Source organism: Mastigoproctus giganteus, chromosome 4 (genome assembly GCF_048544385.1).
Source record: "Mastigoproctus giganteus isolate SK-2022 chromosome 4, ASM4854438v1, whole genome shotgun sequence".
NCBI lineage: Eukaryota > Metazoa > Arthropoda > Arachnida > Uropygi > Thelyphonidae > Mastigoproctus > Mastigoproctus giganteus.
In genome coordinates this window covers 96,021,474-96,043,689 of record NC_143578.1, presented here as the reverse complement: position 1 = coordinate 96,043,689, position 22,216 = coordinate 96,021,474, and the positions used below count along the sequence as shown (strand labels likewise).

Genomic DNA, 22,216 nt, shown 5'->3' with positions numbered 1-22,216 from the left:
AATTTTGTTTTTTGTTTTATTATTTCAACGCAAGGTTAGTGTAAACTACTAAAAATTTATAACATTAAAATTTGTCGATTTGTTCTTGTTTTTCGAATTACAGTTGGGGGTCTCATATTAGCAAGTTACTCTACATTATCAACTATGGCTCTCAGCAAAACGTATGGCAACACTGCAGTTTCAGTACCACCTCGCTCTTATCACACGATCGGCAATTGTCACCTCACTCTGCATCACATGATCTGCAACTGTCACCTCGCTCTGAATCACATGATAAGTTGTCACTTGAAATGCATCTCCAACTCTGTTGCAGCAAGCAATCCTAGATAGAGCTTCTTCAGAATGACCTAGATAGACTTCAGGGATGTTCAGAAAAATGGCAGCTATGCTTTAATCCACCAAGTGTGAGGTATTACACCTGGGGAACAGTAACCCCAAAATAACTTATACACTTGGCAGAGTTGAACTAAAGTCGGTAGTGGAGGATAGGGACTTGGGTGTTACGATACGGTCAGACTTTAAGTTCTCTGAGCATTGTTGGCAAGTTGCAAGGAAGGCCCATGGTGTCCTATCGATGGTGTATCGAACAATTTTTAGTAGAGATAATGACGTCATAATCCCATTGTATAAGGCTATTGTTAGACCACACTTGGAATACTGTGTTTGGGTATGGAGACCGCACCTAAAGAAAGACATTGTTCTTCTTGAAAGGGTCCAGAGATGGGTAACTCACCTGGTGAGATCGGCAAAAGGGTGTCCATATGAGGAAAGACTTCATGTGGGTTGCAGAGCTTGGAAACTAGGCACCTTAGAGGAGACTTGATTGAGGTGTTTAAGGCTCTGAGAGGCATAAGCTAAATGAATGAGGATGAAATTTTCATGGTTATAAATGATTCTAGAACAACGAGCCATAGTTTAAAGTTGCGGGGGGGGGGAGATGTTTAGACTGGATTGTAAGAAGTTTTATTTGAGCCAGCAAGTTATGAATTACTGGAATAAGTTACCTACATGGGTGGTAGAGGCTGGTTTGGGGAAATTCAATGGTCAGCTGGATAATTACCTATGGGAGGAGAGAAACACTTAGGTTGTCCATTTCCTTTTCTCCTATTTATTAATTATTATTATTATTATTTTACTTTTTTTCTTATTATTATTATTTTATTTATTTTTTTTGTTATTTTAGTATTATTGTTATTTATTTATTTTTTATTATTATTTTTTTATTTTAAATTATTATTATTTTTTTTATTTTATTATTATTATTATTATTTTTTTTTTGGTTGGTGCAGCATAAGCCATAAGCTTCCTTAAACCATGTGGCCATTGCTAATACTAATACTAATATAGTTTATAACTTATGGAGGTAAAGAAATAACAAACAGGGCCATGCAAATTTTGGGGCCAGCTCTGCTGCCTGTTGTCAATCAGAGAGGTTTTAGGTTTTAATAAAATGACTTGTAAGTTTAGCATTAGTATTGGTATTAGCAATGGCCACATGGTGCAAGGAAGTCTATGGCTTATGCTGCACCAGCCAAAAAAAATAAAATAATAATAATAATAAATAAATAAAAATTTTAAAAATATATAAAAATAAAATAAATATACAACCTATGCATTTCTCTCCTTCCGTAGTTAATTATCCATCTGACCTTTGAATTTCCCCAAACTGTCAGCCTCTACCACCTGTGTAGATGACTTATTCCAGTAATTGATAACTTTCTGGCTAAAATAAAATTTCCCACAATCCAGTCTAAACATCTCCCCCCCCCCCGTAACTTGAAATTATGGCCCCTAGTTCTAGAATCATTTATAACCATGAAAATTTTGCCCTCGTTCATTTTACTTATGCCTCTCAGAGCCTTAAACAGCTCAATTAAGTCTCCTCTAAGGTGCCTAGTTTCCAAGCTCTGCAACCCACATATTCAAAGTCTTTCCTCATATGGACGCCCTTTTTCTGATCTCACCAGGTGAGTTATCCATCTTTGGACCCTTTAAAGAAGTCCAGTGTCTTTCTTTAGGTGTAGTCTCCATACTTGAATGCAGTATTCCAAGTGTGGTCTAACAATAGCCTTATATAATGGGATTACAACATCCTTATACTATCTAATACTATCCCACATCAGTTACATAAGGGTCCGATCTGGTTTGCCCTTCTCTTCTTTGTATTTATATATGGGAAGAATTCCTTATCCCCACTCTTTGTTCTCTTTGCCAGTGATTTTTCATCATCTGCCTTTGCCAGCCTAACCTTTTCTGTGCACTATTACAGATCAATTTGTAGCTGTTATAGGGTTCAGTACTTTTTATTGCTCTGCAACTTTTCCATGCTGTCTTTGTCTGCTCAAGAAACCTGGCAACTTTATTATTCATCCAACCTGGAATTCATTTCGTGGAGTATTTTTTTAATAGTATATAAGTATTCAAGGATTTTGTGAATAATGTTTTTAAGGTATACCATAATTCAATTGTATTCACTCTCTGTGCGATATCTACCCAGTTAATAGAAACCATGTAGCACCTTAAGGCATTGTAAATTTCTTTTCGGAAATTATAACCCATTCCTTTGCCTTTAACTACTGCTATCTCTCTCTCTTTTCATCGTCCACCATAGGACACAATGATCACTTCCTGCTACTGGTTCCTGTACTCTCAACCCTATTGTCATCTGGTTCGTGGGTAATGATGAGGTATAGAATATTCTTTCCCCTAGTACTTTCCCTGACAAATTTTTATACAAATAATAGTCATTCTAGTTGATTTAAAAATTTTTTCCCTCATTTGGAGTTTCCTTCCCATTTGCTCCATTCAATTAGAGGCAAATTAAAATCACCCATAATAAGACATTCATGCTTACTTGCCCATTCCATTTGCATGAAGAGGCTCTCAACATAATCTTCACAATTATCTGGCTTGTAGATTACTTCCACTCTCATTATACTTTTGTTTCTAACTATCTCACACCATACAGATTCTATACTAGCATGGGAAACGTCTGAATCCAGGAAAGCTTTCATTGCACTCAGGCTACTTTTGATAAGAAGCATGATGCAACTACACCTTCCATCTTCCTTATCCTTCCTAAATAGATTATACATACCATACTGAAACTCATCATCACCTATCTCCGGGTGGCACCACATTTCTGTAAGACCTATTATGTCAGTGTTACTTGTCCTAACCAGCAGTTCGAATTCACTCATTTTATTGATGACTCTTCTGACATTACTGTATAAACAATTAAGACTTAGTGTTCTTGTATAGTTAACTACCCCTTAAAGTTATTTAAGATCACTTCCCTGGAATTAGTTACCTGCTCATTTGAAATATTTCTGCCTTCAGAATTTGAGGTATGTGCACGCGTTACTTTGACCAGTATTATCAGATAAATGCATATCTATATTACCCTTGTCCCCCCCAAACTAGCCGTTTCCCTGAACCTTAAAGGTATCCCAATAATACTAGCAAAAACTCTTGCACCACCTTTGTTTAAATGTATCCCATCTTTACAAAACTGATTCATTTACCTATAAGTGTGGGCCAAGCTGATGGAAATTTCCCTTACCAAAAGCCTTTCAGAGTCCTTCAAGTCTTGAGTAAATCCATAAAGCTTTCAGCCTATAATCCTTTCTATCATGCCTGGGCAGAATTGCAGACACATAGACATTGTACCCTAACTCGTGGCATTTTTTCAGCATGGAAGTTTGTCATAAAGTGTGTCAAATCACCCTTTATGATAGACATAAGATAGTTTTTAATTATGCATTTTTAACAATAAGATAGTTTCTAATTACGCATTTTGCAAACAAAGTACTAATAATCATATTTTCGGTAATCTAACTTATTTAATAAGTTTAGGTTATCTGAAATAGAATAAGTAGGGTTAGTTTTTATTTAAGCATTTAGGAAACCATGTCACATGAAGATCACTGATATAAAGTAAATATTGTATGAAAGTTAGGATGTAATAAATTCCTAACCTTGTTAAGATAACCTATCGTTATTAAATGACATTAGTTTAGTTAAAATAGTATAATTAGCAGTTATTTTTTAATTATGCATTTTGTAAACAATGTTATTAAGTAAAGTTACATTTTTAGAAATAATTTGTAAGTTTTGTTAAGCTTGATTTGTAGTAGCTGTCTGTGATGATACTTTGATTGACTGTTGTCAGTTATCAGCAGGAACCAGTGAGAGACATACCTGTGATTGTATTTGACTTTTTTTGTAGACTTGCATTTTGACCACTCAGCCATGGTGGCCATTAAATTATGGCTGAGTTGCTCCTTATTTCCTCTTTATGCACTATGCTTCAAATTGGATTTTTTGTAAGTATATCCATTGTTTGGAAGCATCGGATCATTTTGTGAAATAGAATGTTTTGTGAGTTTGATTTTAAATATATGAAGTAGTGTTTTTAATGTTTTGATTTAAAGAACATCTTATAAAAAAAACACTACAGCAATGGTGCATTTTCCATTTAAAAAGTTTAATAATTTTATCTATCGATGGCAAACAGTAAAAAAAAAAAAAAAAAAAAACCTGAAATGAGATGAAATTTGTAAAAGCATTCTAGCTTAATAGATTATCTTTTAGTCATTGTGTAATTATATTAGATTAACAGTAGCCACTGGCAGAGGTGAAAGTGATTCTTGCACTGCTTCTATTGGAATGAGCAGCAGCCTGGAAAACAAGATGCAGGGTATTTCAGAGACTGCTGGGAGTCATTGTGGTACAAGTAAACACATGGGTTGGTTTAGGAACTAAGAATAGGAACAGGTGCAAGTATACTTGCATGTACACCAATGCTAGGAGTTTGGTAAATAAATTTGATGAATTGAGGTATTGCTCAAAACATCAAAGGCAGATATTGTTGGGATATCAGAGACGTGGTGTCACACAGATATAAGGAATGCAGAACTGCAATTTGGGGAGTACGATGTGTACAAGAAGGATAGACAGGATAGGAAGGGAGGAGGGGTTATGCTATTAGTTAAAAAACACATAAAATCCAAGGAAGTGGAGCCAGTCGACATCCCGGGACAGTGCAGTGTCGAGTCTGTTTCGTGTGACATAAGCATTGGGAGGTCAAAATTGAGAGTAGGAGTGTGTTATAGGCCTAAAATAAGAAACTGTACAGGGAAATAGAGTGGGGCAGTAAATCAGAGAGTCTTATAATGTGAAATTTTAATTTCCCAGATATTGACTGGAATTTGTGGCATGGTCACTCACACTCTACCAAAGCTTTTGTGGATTTATTGGATGATTGTTTTCTACATCAGCATGTTCGGGAGGCAACTAGAGGGAGTAATACTCTTGATCTGATTATCAGTAGTGATTCTTCATGCATTAAGAATCTGCAGATAAAGGAACCACTAGGTGGCAGTGATCACAGTGTGCTGAAGTGGGATTTGCTGAAAGAGGTAACTACCATCAGGGGCAAAGGGAAGGGTTTTTGCTTTCGCAGAGGTGACTATGGTGGTCTGAGACAGTATTTAAATTCTATATGGTGGAACCAACTGATGATATTACCAACAGCAAATTCAAAATGGAAGACATTCAAAGAATTTATCTTGGAAGCTACTAGGCTTTAATACCAACTAAGAAGTATTGTTCAAGGTTTAGGCCTAAATGGATGTCAGATGAACTAATGAGACATATGGCAGAGAAGGAAAATGCATGGGATACATATAAATTAATGGGTGACATGGAAGCCTGTGACAGATATAAGCTGGTCTGTAACCAAGTTACAAAGGAGATTAGGCAGGCAAAGGCAGATTATGAGAAATCTTTGGCAAAGGATGCGAAGAAAAACAGCAAAGAATTCTTTACCTATGTAAACTCTAAAAGGAAAGGGATGAATCAGATTGGTCCACTGGATATTGATGGTTCAACTGTTGATGATCCTGCTCAGGTGGCTAACAAACGAAATCAGTATTTTGCATCTACATTCACACATGAGGTGTTATTCAGGGAGGGGAATGCCAGAGGTGAATTAAACTCTGGCAGTGAGCTAGATGATTTTGTAATAACTGAGAGTAAACTGTAGGAGAAATTGCTGATGATAAATATAAAAAAGGCACACGGGGTGGATGGGAGCTATCCAGTTATATTAAAGGAGGCAGCAAAGGAAGTAAGCAAACCCTTAGCCATAATTATGAGAGCTTCCTTGGACTCAGGGGAGGTATCCCTGGACTGGAGATGTGCAAATGTGACCCCAATTCACAAAGGAGGATCAAAGGGCAACACAAGAAATTATAGATCTGTTAGTTTAACTTCTGTTCCAGGAAAATTAATGGAAGCACTGGTTAAAGAAGCACTGCAGGATCATCTAGACAAGACTTCAGTTATAGCTCGGACACAGCATGGTTTTGTTAAGGGAAAGTCTTGACTGACCAATTTGATTGGATACTATGATGTAGTCACAAAGGAACTGGATGCAGGGAATAACTTTCTTCTTCTTTATCTTCGCCTTCTTCCCACGTTTATGTGGGGTCAGCATTTCCGTCCTTAATTCTTTTCCTCCATTCCTTCCTATCCTGGGCTTCCTCTCTCCTCCATACTCTCTCTCTTTTAAATCTTCTGCTACCTTGTCCTTCAATCTCAGCTTAGGTCTCCCCCCTCTTCCTCTTCCCTGTCACCTCCAACATTTCACACCTCTTCCCCACATACTCCTCACTTCTTCATTCCACGTGTCCAAGCCACGTCATCCTAGATTCCTGCATTTTTTTACTCAGAGGCCCACCTTGACCGTACCTCTATTGTAGTAATTTCTTATCCTGTCCTTCCTCGTTACACCACACATCCATCTTAGCATTCTCATCTCCGCCACTTCCATCTTCTTTTCCTGATCCCTTGTAATCGCCCATATCTCCGCACTGTACATCAATGCGGGTCTAACCACGTTTTTATACATTCTTCCCTTCATTCTACAATTTACTTTCTTATCACACAGCACCCCACTAATCTTTCTCCAGTTCAACCATCCACATTGCACCCTATGCTGTATTTCTGCACTCAATGCTCCGTCCCTCTCAATGTTCGATCGCAGATACTTAAATTTCAAAACTGATGGTAGCTTTTCCTCCTGCAGTTTTATAGAACTCCCATTTTCTCCATTCAATACCATATATTCTGTCTTTGTTCTACTTATCCTCATGCCTCTCTCTTCCAACGCTTTCATCCATTCCTCCAACTTCTTCTCTACCTTTCCTTGGGATGGTTTGCACAGTACGATATCATCCGTGAACAGCATACTCCATGGTGTTCTACTCTTCACTTCTCTCACCAACACATCCATTACCAGATCAAACAGATATGGGCTAAGAGCTGATCCCTGGTGCAGTCCAACTTCTACAGAGAACCCCTTAGTCATACCTACACTACTCTTAACCTGAGCCACTGCTCCCTTGTACATTTCTTTCACAAGCCTTATGTACTTTTCTGATGCACCCTTCTTCCTCATGCATCTCCATACCTCTTGTCTGGGCACTCTATCATATGCTTTTTCCAGGTCTATGAACACCATGTGCAACTCTACTTGCATCTCCCTGTATCTTTCCATCACCTCCCTGAAATCGAAGACCGCATCTGTTGTTCCTCTTCCTGGCATGAAACCAAACTGTTCCTCTCCTATTTCTGTCTCCTGCCTTATCCTTCCTTCCACAATTCTTTCCCAGATCTTCATCGACTGAGACATTAACTTTATTCCCCTGTAGTTCCCACATTCCTGCACATCACCCTTTCCGTTATAGATTGGCACAAGTATACTTTCTCTTCACTCATCGGGTATCCTCTCCTGCTGCCACAGTTTTTCCATAAAGTCTCATAGGATATCGATCCCCTTCTTCTCCCAGACTTCTCCATGCATCTACTGGTATCTGATCACCTCCTACTGCTTTCCCCCGTCTTCATTTTTCTGAGTGCGCTTTCTACTTCTTTCCTGCTTATGCCTTCCACTACTCTTTCATTCGGCACTCCACCCTTGCATAATGCGCTTTGGTTTTCCTCATTTAATAACTTCTTAAAATAGTCTTTCCACCTTACCTTAACCTTCTCCTGGTCCTGTATAACCATTCCCCTTTCATCTTTTATCTGTTTTATTGATGAGAAGTCCTTTGACGCCCTCTCTCTCGTTTTGGCTATTTTCATCAATTGCCTATCTCCATCTTTCCTTTCCAGTTCCCCATAGGCCTCGTCCACCGCCCTCGCCTTTGCTATCACCACAGCCCTTTTTGCCCCTTGTTTGCTAATTTATATGCTTCTTTATCTTCCTGGCTACCTGTTAAATCCCATCTTTTCTTCATCTCCTTCTTTTGTTTTATCACCGATTGCACTTCTTCATTCCACCACCAAGCCTCCTTTCCCTCCGGAACCCCCTGGAAAATGAAGTTTAACTTGACAAATGTAAAGTACTACATATGGGAAGCAGTAATCCCAGAGTAATGTATCAACTCTGTGGTACTACATTGACAGTGGTAGAGAATGAAAAGGACCTGGGGGGATAATTGTGCAGGTAGATATGAAGTTTTCTGAGCAGTGCAGATGGTCTGCAAGTGTAGTGCATGATTTCTTGTCAATGATATACAGGAATTTTTCTAGCAGGGATAAGGAGGCAATTATCCTCTTGTATAAGGCAATAGTTGGGCCACACCTTGAGTACTGTATACAGGTCTGGAGGCCTCAGTTTAAGAAGGATGTAGAGATTTTGGAATGAGTACAGAGAAGGGAAACAATATTAGTGAAAGGAATGAAGGGTTGCCTTAGGAAGAAAGGCTTAAATTTTGCAGTTTATAGTGTATGGAGACTAGGCACCTGTGAGGTGATCTGATTGAGGTGTATAAAGCCTTGAATGGTTTGAGCATTAGCATTAGTAGAGGCATATGATGCAAGAAAGCAAGCTTATGCAGCATCAGCCATAAAAAAAACAAAAAAACACTCCCATTTCACCTGTTCGTTTGTTCAAAATACCTGTACAGCTTGGCCTTATATTTATTTAGGCTATCAACTTCCACAACAAGGGATGGAAGTCTGTTCCACCAACCAACTACCCACTGGCTAAAGGCAGATTTCCACACATCTCTCCTACATCTGTCTTTTCTCAATTTGAATTTATGCCCTCTCAGGTGATTATTCTGAGAAAGAGGAAGAATCCCATTACCATTGAGCATGCTGATGAGATTCAACATGATCAGTTGGTCTAACCGTGTAGAATTTAAATATTGTCTCAGACCACCATAGTCACCTTTATGAAAGCAAAAACCCTTCCCTTTACCCCTGATGGTAGTTACCTCTTTGAGTAAATCCCACTTCAGCACACTGTGGTCACTGCCACCTAGTGGTTTCTTTATCTGCAGATTCTTAATGCATGAAGAATTACTACTGATAATCAGATCAAGAGTATTACTCCCTCTAGTTGCCTCCTGAACATGCTGATGTAGAAAACAATCATCCAATAAATCCACAAAAGAATTGCTAGTGCGTGAGTGACCAACCCACAAATTCCAGTCACTATCTGGGAAATTAAAATCCCCCATTATAAGACTCTCTGATTTACTGGCCCACTCTATTTCCCTGTACAATTTCTTATTATACTCATCGGAATCATAAGGCCTATGGCACACTCCTACTCTCAATTTTGATCTCCCAATGCTTATTTTATTATTATTATAATTAGCTGTATGGTGCAAGGAAGCCTGAGACTTTTGCTGCACCAGCCAAAAAAAAAAAAATTCTGAGTTACCCTGTGTGTGTGTGTGTGTGTGTGTGTGTGTGTGTGTGTGTGTGTGTGTGTGTGTGTGTGTGTGTGTGTGTGTGTGTGTGTGTTGTTGTTGTTATTTTAGTTTTTAGGAGCATTAGCAACTAAGGCCATATTGCTCCGAGATATGCGGTGGTCATTCCCTGACCTTTCCACATCCTCCGTATTTGGTGGTGACGGGCTCGAACCCCGGTCTAATCAAGAAGCGTGTGCTATGCACTGCTGCTCCTTCCCACCTGGCTACGGAGGCGCCAAGTGTGTGTGTGTGTGTGCGTGTGTGTGTGTGTGTGAGAGTGAGAAAAAACAAGAGTTAGAAGTAAAAGGGATTCACCAAGAAAGAGAAGAATGATGATATCCAGCTAAGGACCCTGGGTGTGCCAAGCCCATACTCACCAGATGTGAGCCCTCGGGGTAATGTCACACCAAACTGACTCGACACTGCACTGTCCAGCAATGTCGACTGGCTTCACTTCCTTGGATTTTATGTGTTTCTTAACTAATAGCATAACCCCTCCTCCCTTCCTATCCTGTCTATCATTTCTGTACACATTGTATTCCCAAATTCCAGTTCTGCATTCCTTCTATCTGTGTGACACCGCGTCTCTGATATCCCAACAATATCTGCCTTTTGATGTTTTGAGCAATACCTCAAATTCATCAAATTTATTTACCAAACTCCTAGCATTGGTGTACACACAAGTATACATGCACCTGTTGATATTCTTATCTACCCTTAACACAACCCATGTGTTTGCTTGTACCGCAATGTTGTAGTAGTAGTGGCATGTGATGCAAGAAAGCAAATGTATGAGCTTATGAAGCATCAGCCAAAAAAAAAAAAAAAAAAAAATCACACCATTCCCTCCAAATGCCTGTCCAGTTCCTCCTTAAATTTATTCAACCTATCAACCAACTTCCACAACGACAGATGGAAGTTTGTTCCAGCAATTAACCACCCGCTGGCTAAAGGAAAATTTCCGCACATCTATTCTACATCTGTCCTTTCTTAATTTGAATTTATGCCCCCTTAGGTTCGTAATCTGAACAAGTGGAAGGATCCCATCAGAATTCAGCGTGCTCAACCCATTCAAGGCCTTATATACTTCAATCAGATCACCGCGCAGGTGCCTAGTCTCCAGCCACTGCAATTTGCAGAACTTAAGCCTCTCTTGGTATTCCCCTCACCAATCTTGTTACCCTTCTCTGTACATGCTCAGGCGCCTCCGTAGCCAGGTGGGAAGGAGCAGCAGTGCGTAGCACACGCTTCTTGATTAGACCGGAGTTCGAGCCCGTCACCACCAAATACGGAGGATGCGGAAAGGTCAGGGAACGACCACCGCATATTCCAGGAGCAATATGGCCTTAGTTGCTAATGCTCCTGAAAACCACATAACAACAACAACAACAACAACTGTACACGCTCAAGTAAATCTACATCCTTCCTAAAATGAGGCCTCCAGACCTGTACGCAGTACTCAAGCCGTGGCCTGACCATTGCCTTATACAGAGGGATAATCACCTCCTTTTCCCTGCTAGCAAAATTCCTATATATCATTGTCAAAACCCCATGACCTGCCCTGGCAGCCTGTCTGCATTGCTCAGAAAACTTCATATCTGCCTGCACAATTACTCACAGGTCTTTTTCATTTTCTACCACCTTAAGTGTAGTACCACACAGTTGGTACTTTTTCTGGGGTTACTTCTACCTATATGTAGTACTTTGCATTTGTCAAGGTTAAACTTCAGTTGCCACTCCTTAGCCCATCTGCCCAAATTATCTAGATCCTGTTGCAGTAGCACACTGCCATTACTGTCATTAACAACCCTGCCAACCTTTGTATCATCTGCAAACTTCGACATTAAGCCTGATATACCTTCATCAATATCATTGATAAATATACAAAACAACAGTGGACCTAACACCGAACCCTGTGGGACTCCACTAATAACATTAGTCCAAGAAGAGCAGCACCCATTGATTACCACCCTCTGTCTTCTAGCACTTAACCATCCTTTTATCCACTGTAGCAACTTACCCTTAATACCATTCTGCTCCAATCTGTACAATAGTCTTTTATGTGCAACAGTGTCAAAAGCTTTCCTGAAATCCAAATATATGATATCAAAATTATTTTTCGCATCCAGTTCCTTTGTAACCACATCATAATATCCTATCAAATTTGTCAGACAAGACTTTCCCTTAACAAACCCATGCTGTGTCTGAATTATTGCTGCAGTCTTGTCTAGATGATCCTGCAATGCATCTTTAACCAGTGACTGCATTATTTTACTCGGAACAGAAGTTAAACTAACTGGTCTGTAATTACTCGTGTCACCCTTCGATCCCCCTTTGTGAATTGGGGATACATTTGCACATCTCCAGTCCGTGGGAACCTCCCCTGAGTCCAAGGATGCACTCATAATTATGGCTAAGGGTTTGCTTAGTTGCTTTGCCACCTCCTTTAATATAACTGGATAGATCCCATCCACCCCAGGTGCTTTTGTTACGTTTAACTTCAACAATTTCTCTTCCACTTTGCTCTCAGTTATTACAAAATCATTAAGTATCTTGCTACAATTTGATAACCTTCTGCCATTTTCAAACCTTAATAATTCCTCACGTGTGAATGTAGATGCAAAATACTCATTCAGTTTGTTTGCTATCTGAGCAGGATCATCAACAGTCGAACCATCGATGTCAAGTGGACCAATCAGATTCGTCCCCTTCCTTTTAGAGTTTATATAAGTAAAGAAATCCTTGCTGTTTTTCTTAGCATCTTTTGCCAAGGATTTCTCGTAATCTGCCTTCGCCTGCCGAACCTCCTTTGTGACCTGATTACAGATTAACTTATATCTGCCATAGGCTTCTGAGTCGCTTGATAATTTATATGCATCCCATGCATTTTTCTTCTCTGTTACGAGTCTCATTAGTTCATTTGACAGCCATTTAGGCCTAAACCTTGAACAATATTTCTTAATAGGTATGAAACTTTTAGTAGCTTCCATGATTAATTCCTTGAATGCTTCCCACTTAGAATTTACTGTTGGTAACATCGTTAGTTGATCCCACTGTACAGAATTTAAAAACTGTCGGAGACCACTGTACTCGCCTTTACGGAAGCAAAAACCCTTTCCTTTACCCCTGATGGTAATTAAATCTTTAAGTAAATCCCACGTCAGTACACTGTGATCACTGCCACCTAGTGGTTCTTTTATCTGCAAATTCCTAATACATGAATGATCTCTACTGATAACCAGATCAAGAATATTACTTTCTCTGGTTGCCTCTCGAACATGCTGCTGGAGAAAACAATCATCCAATAAATCCACAAAAGTCTGACTAGTGTGTGAGTGCCCAATCCACAAGTTCCAGTCAATATCTGGGAAGTTAAAATCCCCCATTATAAGACATTCCGATTTTACTAGCCCACTCTACTTCTCTGTACAATTGTTCATTGTACTCATTCAAGTCATTAGGCCTGTAACACACTCCTACTCTTATTTTTGCTTTCGCAAAAATAAGAGTAGGAGTGGAGTCAGTTTGGTGCTTATGTCGCACCAAACTGACTCAACAGTTTGGTGTGACGTTTCTGCTATCCCAACAATATCCGCCTTTGATGTCTTGACCAACACTTCAAATTCATCAAATTTATTTACTATACTTCTAGCATTGGTATACATGCAAGTATGACTCCCAGCAGTCTCTGAAATACCCTGCATCTTGTTTTCCAGGCTGCTGCTCATTCTAATAGAAGAAGTGGAAGAATCACTTTCACCTCTGCCAGTGGCTACTGTTAATCTATTAGTCCTTGTATCCCCCCAAGCTTGTAGTTTTTCGACCCACCTAACACTGCCTCGATAGCATCAGCAAATATTCTTGCACTCTTTCTATTTAAGTGTATCCCATCCCTTTAGAAGCAGTCTCTTCTGTTAACAAGTACAGACCAGGCTGAAAAAAATTCTACCCCTTGAGCCTTGCACAATCTTTCCAGGGCCGAATTGATCAACAAGGCTGTCATCATATACTCCCTCCTGTCGTGTCTGGGCAGAATTGCATACACTTTCAAATTCAACCCTAATTCATGGCTTTTTTTCAACATTGACCTGTACTTGTTAAGTAATTCCGCCGGTCTCCTACTCTTAATATCATTAGTGCCAACGTGTATAACAATATCACCTTTTGTGCCCTTAAAAGATGATATCCTCTCTACAATGTCATCAATCTTTGCCCCTGGCAGACATACCCTGGTCCTATTCCTGGTCCTATTTCCTATTCTTTTTACATACCATGTACCCCGTTTTCCTGACAGTAGAGTCACCAACAACTACTAGTTCCTGTGGGTCCAGCGCATTCTGCCTTGTGGGTTGCCGCTGTGTTGCGTGATGATCAAGTGGAAGCTCTGGCATTGATGTGTGCAGCTGAGAGGCTGATGGGCCCCCTCAGTTTAGATCCTTTAAGGGCATTCAGCCTGTCCTTCAAGCTCTCATATAGGCCCATAACAGTCCTCAGTTGTCACCTGATTTCCTTACACTTACATTGCGCACACACAACAAGACATCCCCCATGGCAATATCACGTCTTGTACCCGATTGCTCCGCAAACATCAAGCAAGCAGTGCATTTTAAAAGGCTGTGATTCAGAGGGCAACTGCCCCCTTAGTTATCCCCTGAGCCACAGCACTCCCATTAGCTTGTGCCTTTTGCTTTACTGCTCTGAGTCAAGGCTGTCATCGATTTGATTTCGATTTAATTTCAATAAAATTTCAATTTTAGTACAAAATTATAACCCTAAACTTGTATCCCAACACAGTTATAACACTATATATCTATACAGGGTGTTTCAGTTAAACGTTTCAGAACTTCTAAGAGGGGTAGGGTACATCCTGACAACTCGAAATCATATAGCAATGTGGGGTCGGAAATGCTTTCCTGAAGCGGTGTTGTACACAGAAGTACCATAAAGAAAAGAGACCGTAAGTGAGAAATCGTTTTAATAATACATGAAAAGAAGCAAAAGGTACATGGATTAAAGTAAGTGTTCGAAGTTTCTTCCACGGGCTACAATGCACGCCTCACATCTCCGACGCATGGACATCCGAACATTCTGGAATACTCCAGGCGAATTTCGAATTTCTTCGGCAACTACTGCGATTCTTGCAACCAGCTCCTCAGCATTGTCAACAGGGGTGTCATAAACTAGCGATTTCATATGACCCCAGAAATAAAAATCAAGACATGATAGGTCGGGTGACCGAGCAGGCCAACGCACGGGACCACCACGTCCGATCCACTGTTGACCAAATGTGACATCCAGGTAGTTACGAACATCTCCGCTATAATGGGCAGGGGCTCCATCGTGTTGGAACCACATTGTCTGTTGCGTCGATGCAGAAATCTGTTCATCTCTCAAAAGTTGTGGCAATACGTGCTGCAGAAAGATCAAGTAGATAGGTCCGGTTAGACCTATCTACTTGATAATCCATGTACCTACAGTAATCCATGTACCTTTTGCTTCTTTTCATGTATTATATTAAAACGATTTCTCACTTACGGTCTCTTTTCTTTATGGTGCTTCTGTGTACAACACCGCTTCAGGAAAGCATTTCCGACCCCACATTGCTATATGATTTTGAGTTGTCAGGATGTACCCTACCTCTCTTAGAAGTTCTGAAACGTTTAACTGAAACACCCTGTATATATTTTTCAGTATCGAGTATTATCTACGAGTTCCATTTATATAACTTCTGTATCAAGTTATGTATTAATTAATTATGTTACTTTTGTAAAATCTAAGTCTATATATTTATTTAGTTAAAAAGTACAATTTATTGGCAATGAATTTTAACAAGATTAATAGATTTTACTGATTAATTGACAATATTATATAATATACTATACTATACTAAGCTAAGCTAACGCTATTTAGTTCGGGATGTAATGTTGTATCTTATAACAATGGCGGCAAGTTACGAACGGTAAATCTACGGACACTTAAGTATTAATTAACTTCCAAAATCTTGCTGTCTCAATTCAGAATAAACCAAGGATCTTGACTAGGTCTATATGCTACTTATAGAAAATAATTTAATATAACAATTGGTCAATAAAGTGGCTAAATATGGCTAAAAAAACTTCTCATTCAATGAAGCTGCAAAACTTATAACACGTGGATTGGATACTCTTACCGATACTAAGTAATAACGTACAAAATCTCTGTCTAAGTTAAACTTTAAACTATGTATTGTAACTAGGAATATAAAGCTACTCTAGAAAATAAGTTAATATGCCAATTGAAGCTAATAAAACAGAAAAAACTTCTCTAATTCCAGGAGCAATAAAAACTTTGCCTGCACAAGGCTACTTCTCAGTACTGATGGGATTCTTCCTCTTGCTCAGAGTAATCACCTGAGGGGGCATAAATTCTAATTGACGAAAGACAGTTGTAAGATAGATGTGTGGAAGTTTGCCTTTAGCCAGTGGGTAGTTGGTTGATGTTACAGACTTCCATCTTTTGTTATAGAAGTTGATAGCCTAAATAAATTTAGGGCTGAGCTGGACAGGTATTTGGAACAAATGGAGGGGTGAAATGGGAGCGTTTTTCTTTCTTTTTTTTTTTTTTTTTTTTGGCTATTGCTGCATAAGCTTGCTTTCTTGCATCATATGCCTCTACTAATGCTAATAATGCTAATGCTAAAGTTAAAAAATTGGGAAAAACTGAGTAAATTTTATTTTTTGCTATAATATGCTTTGCTCATTATGTCACTGTTAAAGTTATTCCCCAATACCCATATTATATCAATGTTGCACTCTATTTTTACAATTAGTTTCAACTAAAATTGCTTTCTGCTCAATCTGAAAATCAATTTATTTCTCCACAGTTTATCCATTAGTAAAGGTGATGTCAGATGGAAACATGTTCTTATTTATAAAATAATAGTATTTTTCCCATATAAAATAACATCTTTAACTGATGTAATTATTCATCATTTAAAAAATTAATAGGTCAGTAGAGGGTTCAGGAACCTGCAACTCTGAGTATGCAAGCTCTCATTTTTTTATGAGTAAAATAAAAATAAAATATTTTCTCTTGATCATTTTTATAATTAAACACAAAGAACCAAATAAAAGGTGTGTGATGTAAGTTACTTTTGTTATGTTCGTTGCTTCCTTCTTTTTGAATAATCCAATATCATAATATCATGCCCCCAAAAATTTCCTTTTTTGTTAATTTTTTTAACTTCTGGATTTATACAAAGTTTTATAGCTACAGCATTATGCTGTGAACATATGGAACTAATAATTGTATAGCAGATCCTGCATTATATAAATTAGTGATTTTTAACTAATGCATTAAAAAATATCTTTTAATATTTTAGGTTCGAGCATCTACGAAAGCTGGTTGGGGAAATTGGAGTTCTCTGTTAAAAATTAATACGGATGAAGGAGGTAATTTTTTTTTTTTGATGTATATTTCAAGGATATAATTGCTAGCTCAAAGCTTTTATCATTTTTTATGAAGGAGATTCTGTGGAAAGCATTTCAAAAGTATTGGCCTGTTTGTCCTAGTAAGTTGATCCACATAACGTTACTCTTACATTAAGACATGCATCCTGTTTACTCATTGAGTGCAATTAGCACTATTTTTTAACTGGATAGTTCTTTTTAATTTCATTTGAACAGACTGTAGGATTTTTTTTAACCCTACATGGCCAGTGGCATACACATTTCAACAGAAATTAAACTCTAAAATTAAGTTTTACTACACAACCAACAACTCCTTAGATTTGCATCGGAGACTGCATTTATTGGCTCATTCTCATCTTCACCTCACCTCACCTCATAACAGTTTTTCTTAGAGTCTTTTTCACAATTTAAACCATAAAGCCTTACCATTAAATTTTTGATTAAAAAAAAAAAAAAACTGAATTTTTTGCGTGAAATTTCATTGTTCATCTCTAGTTAACAAATGATTCGAAAGCTTATGTTGCATAAAAATATATAGAATGTGTTAAACAAAATGCTAGCTATACTGCAACATTAAACTATATTTTCTTTCTGTGTAGGGTTGAAACCTAAATTTGATATAATAATAATCATTAAGATGGCACACAAATGTACAGTACAATGATTTAGGAGACTCGTTCACAAGATTTTTTTGTATATTAGCATTAGTAAAGACATACGATGCAAGAAAGCAAGCTTATATAGCATCAGCCAAATAAATAAATAAAATAAATTAAAACCCCTTCCCATTTTACCCATCCATTCACTCCAAATGTTTGTCTAGTTCTGCCTTGAACTTATTTAAGTTGCTAACATCCACTACAACAGATGGAAATTTGTTCCAACTATCAACGACCTGCTGGCTAAAGGTGAATTTCTGCTTATCTATTCTACATTTTTCTTTCCTCAATTTTAATAATTTGAATTTACGTTCCCTCAGGTGAGTAATCTGAGCATGAGGAAGAATCTCATTAGCATTGAGCTTGCTGAATTCATTCAAAGCCTATACGCCACAATTAGATCACCTTGCAGATGCTCCTTATCTCTTTGTATAAGGAATGGTCAGGCTATACCTTCAGTACTGCATTCAGGTCTGGGGGCCTCATTTTAAGAAGGATGTAGAGCTGCTGGAAAGAGTACAGAGAAGGGTAACGGATTGGTGAGTGGAACAAAGGGTTGGTGTTACCAAGAAAGGTTTAAATTCTGCAAACTGCAGCTTCTGAAGACTAGGCACCTGCAAGGTGATCTAATTGTGATGTATAAGGCCTTGAATGGATGGAGCAAGCTCAATGCTAATGACATTCTTCCTCTTGCTCAGATTATTCACCTAAGGGAACATAAATTCTTATTATTCAAATTGAGTAAAGATTAGCAAAGTTCCGGAATATATCATTGTATGGCAATGATAACCTGCTAACCACATAACTTGCTCTGGAAGCCTGTCTGCTCTGCTCTGAAAACTTTATATCTGAGTGCACAATTACCCCCATTTCTTTTTCATTCTCCAGTACCCTGAGTGCAGTACTGCAGAGTTCGGTACGTTACTCTGGGGTTAGTGCTACCCATATGCAGTACTTTATCAATGTTAACATTTGTCAATGTTAACTTCAGTTGCCACGTCTCAGCCCACATGCTCAACTTTTCCAGATCCTGTTGCAGTAGTGTACTATCATTACTGTCATTAACAACGGTGCCAACCTTTGTATCGTCTGCAAACTTAGACATTAACCCTGATATACCTTCATCAGTATCATTGATAAATACCGAAAACAACAAGGCTCAACACCGAACACTGGGGGACTATCCTGATAACATTAGTCCAAGAAGAGCAGTGTCCATTGATTACCACTCTCTGTCTTCTCCCACTCAACCATCTTTTTATCCATTGTAGCACTTACCCTTAATGCCATACTGCTCCAATTTGTACAGTCTTCCATGTGCCACAGTATTAAAAGCTTTCCTAAAATCCATATTATATGATATCAGAATTATCCTTTGCAGCCAGTTCCTTTGTGACCACATCATAGTATCCAATCAAATTGGTCAAACAAGACTTCCCCTTAACAAACCCATTCTATGTCTGAACTATAACTGCAGTCTTGTCTAAACGATCCTGCTTCACTTCTTTAACTAGTGACTCCCTTATTTTCCCTGGAACAAAGTTAGACTAACAGGTCTGTATTTACCCATGTCACCCTTTGTTCCCCCTTTGTGAATTTGGGACTCATTTGCACACCTCCAGTCCATGACAATCTCCCCTGAGTCAAAGGAAGCTTTCATAATTATGGCTAAGGGTTTGCTTACTTCATTTTCTGCCTCCTTTGATATAACTGGATAGATCCCGTCCACCCCAGGTGCCTTTCTTATGTTTAACTTCAACAATTTCTCCTCCACTTTGCTCTCAGTTATTACAAAATCCCTTAGCTTCCTGTTAGAGTTTGATAAACTTCTGGCATTCCCCTCCTTGAATAACTCCTCATGTCTGAAAGTAAATGCAAAATACTCATTCAGTTTATCAGCTACCTGAGCATGATCATCGGTAGTCAAACCATCTATGTTAAGTGGACCAATCTGATTCATCCCTTTCCTTCTAGAGCTTACATAAGTAAAGAATTCTTTGCAATTTTTCTTTCCATCCTTTGTCAAAGATTTCTCATAATCTGGTTTCACCTGCCTAACCTCTTTTGTGACTTGATTACAGACTAGCATATATCTGCCATATTCTTCTGTGTCGCCTGATAATTTATGTGTATCCCCTTGCATTTCTCTTCTCTGCCATGAGCCTCATTAATTCATCTGACCTCCATTTCAGCCTAAACCTTGAACAGTATTTCTTAGCTGGTATGAAAAGCCTGGTACCCTCCAAAATTAAGTCCCTGAAAGCTTCCCATTAAGAATTCACCATTGGTAACATCATCAATTGATCCCATTGTATAGAATTTAAAAACTCTCTGAGACCACTGTAGTCAGCTTTACAAAAGCAAAAACCCTTCCCCTTGTTGGTAGTTACATCTTTAAGTAAATCTCACATCAGTATACTGTGATCACTGCCACCTAGTGGTTCCTTTATTTGCAGATTCTTAATGCGTGAAGAATCACTGCTGATAATCAGATCAAGAGTATTACTTCCTCTGGTTGCCTCTCGAACATGTTGCTGTAGAAAACAGTCATCCAATAAATCCACAAAAGTCTTGCTGTTATAGAATCTGGATAGGTATTTGCTTTGTGAATTGTATGCAGATATGATTTTTCAGTTTCAGTTGGAGAAAAATATAATCTAATCAGACAAACAGATAAGAACAATATGGACTTCATAGAAATAAATTCAAAAATTGATGTACTGTTTCAAAATGAAGATGAGAGTGTCGTCTGAATAGTTATTAGCATTGTTTAAGACAGAATTTACTTTTCCTCTGTGATGTGTTGAACATATATATATATATATATATATATATATGGATGCAGAAAAACAAAACAGCAAGTATTATTAGTGAAATTTGACAAAGATGTGATGTGATGGCTTTACAAAATGTGCCATTTTGTAATGATTCTGTTGTTAGTAATCAAAGTGATTGCAAGCTATATCCCATTTTAGTGTTTGTCTTAACAAAAAGATTAATTAATTAGAAAGTTATTCTGTGGGATTCCTCCTCCTTCCCTCTCTCTCTAAGCTATCAAGTGCTTAGTGTTGAAAATGTCCCTGCTGTGGTAGTCATAAAAAAAGAGCCTTTGTGTTAAAATGTGTGTAAAATGTGTTAAAAAAAAGGGGCTGCACACCTTTTTGTGAAATTGGGTTTGTTATTTGGGTGACATTTTTTGCTATCTAGAAAGAAGTACTAAAGAAATACTTCTAAATACTAAACCAGTTTAGGCTTTTGGCATTGAGGTGGTTCAATTCCTTTAAAATTGTATCATTTCAATAATTAATTACTTAATCTGCCATGTGATGAAATAGTGTAGTGTCTATCAGTTCATTAACATAATATATAGGAATCCTAGTATAACTGGTAATTGTATCATCACCTCCTGGATGCTGCTCTGAAATTTCCATTGCATGTTAATTATTGGTTTGAAGTTGCAATTCTTTCTACCTTCCAAAATACAGACACTCTTACTTCAGTAGTAGAAATTAATAGTAAAAATTTGTGTAATTTGATTACCTGGAATTATATGCAGCAAGTACCTGCCAGGTTTTGTGCCACCATTTGTGTTGCTATTTTGGTTTTCAGTTTTGGTTATTTTTTTGCTAGGTGATTTCAGCTATTTACAGAAGTTTGGTACTGTTTAACTGCTTGTTTTATGTTTGAATTCTTACATAAAATAGCTAAGAGTAGTATATCTAATATATAAGGTTTGATCAAAAAATTTGGTGAATGATCTTATAATTCTTGAACACATAATAGTGGCTAAAAAATTGTGAGTGGGGCTTACCACAATACCTTTTGAGCATGTGCACACCATGTTTTTCCTTGTTGGATTCAGTCCAAAAAAAGCATGAGTGTCAAAATTACGTGTAAAGTTCATGCTAATTGCAATTTTTTTTTTATCATGAAAGGATAGTATTTTCAGAATTTGTTCTGTGAGGCACCACTGTTAATACATCTACTACAAATAAGTTTTAAAATGGTCAAAAGACACACACAATTTATCATAAATTACCTGAAAATTGGCAAAATGATTAGCTTTCCCTTTTTTTTTTTTTTTTTTAACGAAAACTCCAAACACGAGAGGTATTAGAACCTATAGTACTTAGTACCATGCTTGGGTTGGAAGTTGAGAAGACGAAAGAAGATATTTGTTGACATTAGACTTGAACATCTGTAGACTGTAATTTTCAGGAAATACGTATGAAGGAAGGTTGTTCCAGAAAATGGCAGTTGAATGAATAAACGAGGAAGATGAAAAGTTGGTTCTGTGAGTTTGAAGTTGGACAGTAAATGGATGTTGGCTGTTGGCGGC

The 22,216-nt window shown here is 38.0% G+C and overlaps 1 protein-coding gene across 4 annotated transcripts in view; it reads left to right on the top strand.

Annotated features, from left to right (window-relative positions):
- LOC150086925 (receptor-type tyrosine-protein phosphatase S-like) overlaps positions 1–22,216 on the top strand; it is a 1,004,071-nt gene that overhangs the window by 453,755 nt on the left and 528,100 nt on the right. For all 4 annotated transcript variants that reach the window (XM_090372826.1, XM_090372825.1, XM_090372828.1 and 1 more), the window contains one exon: positions 17,131–17,200. In XM_090372826.1, coding sequence (XP_090228952.1) covers positions 17,131–17,200 — 70 coding nt within the window. The remainder of the gene's footprint in view (positions 1–17,130; positions 17,201–22,216) is intronic.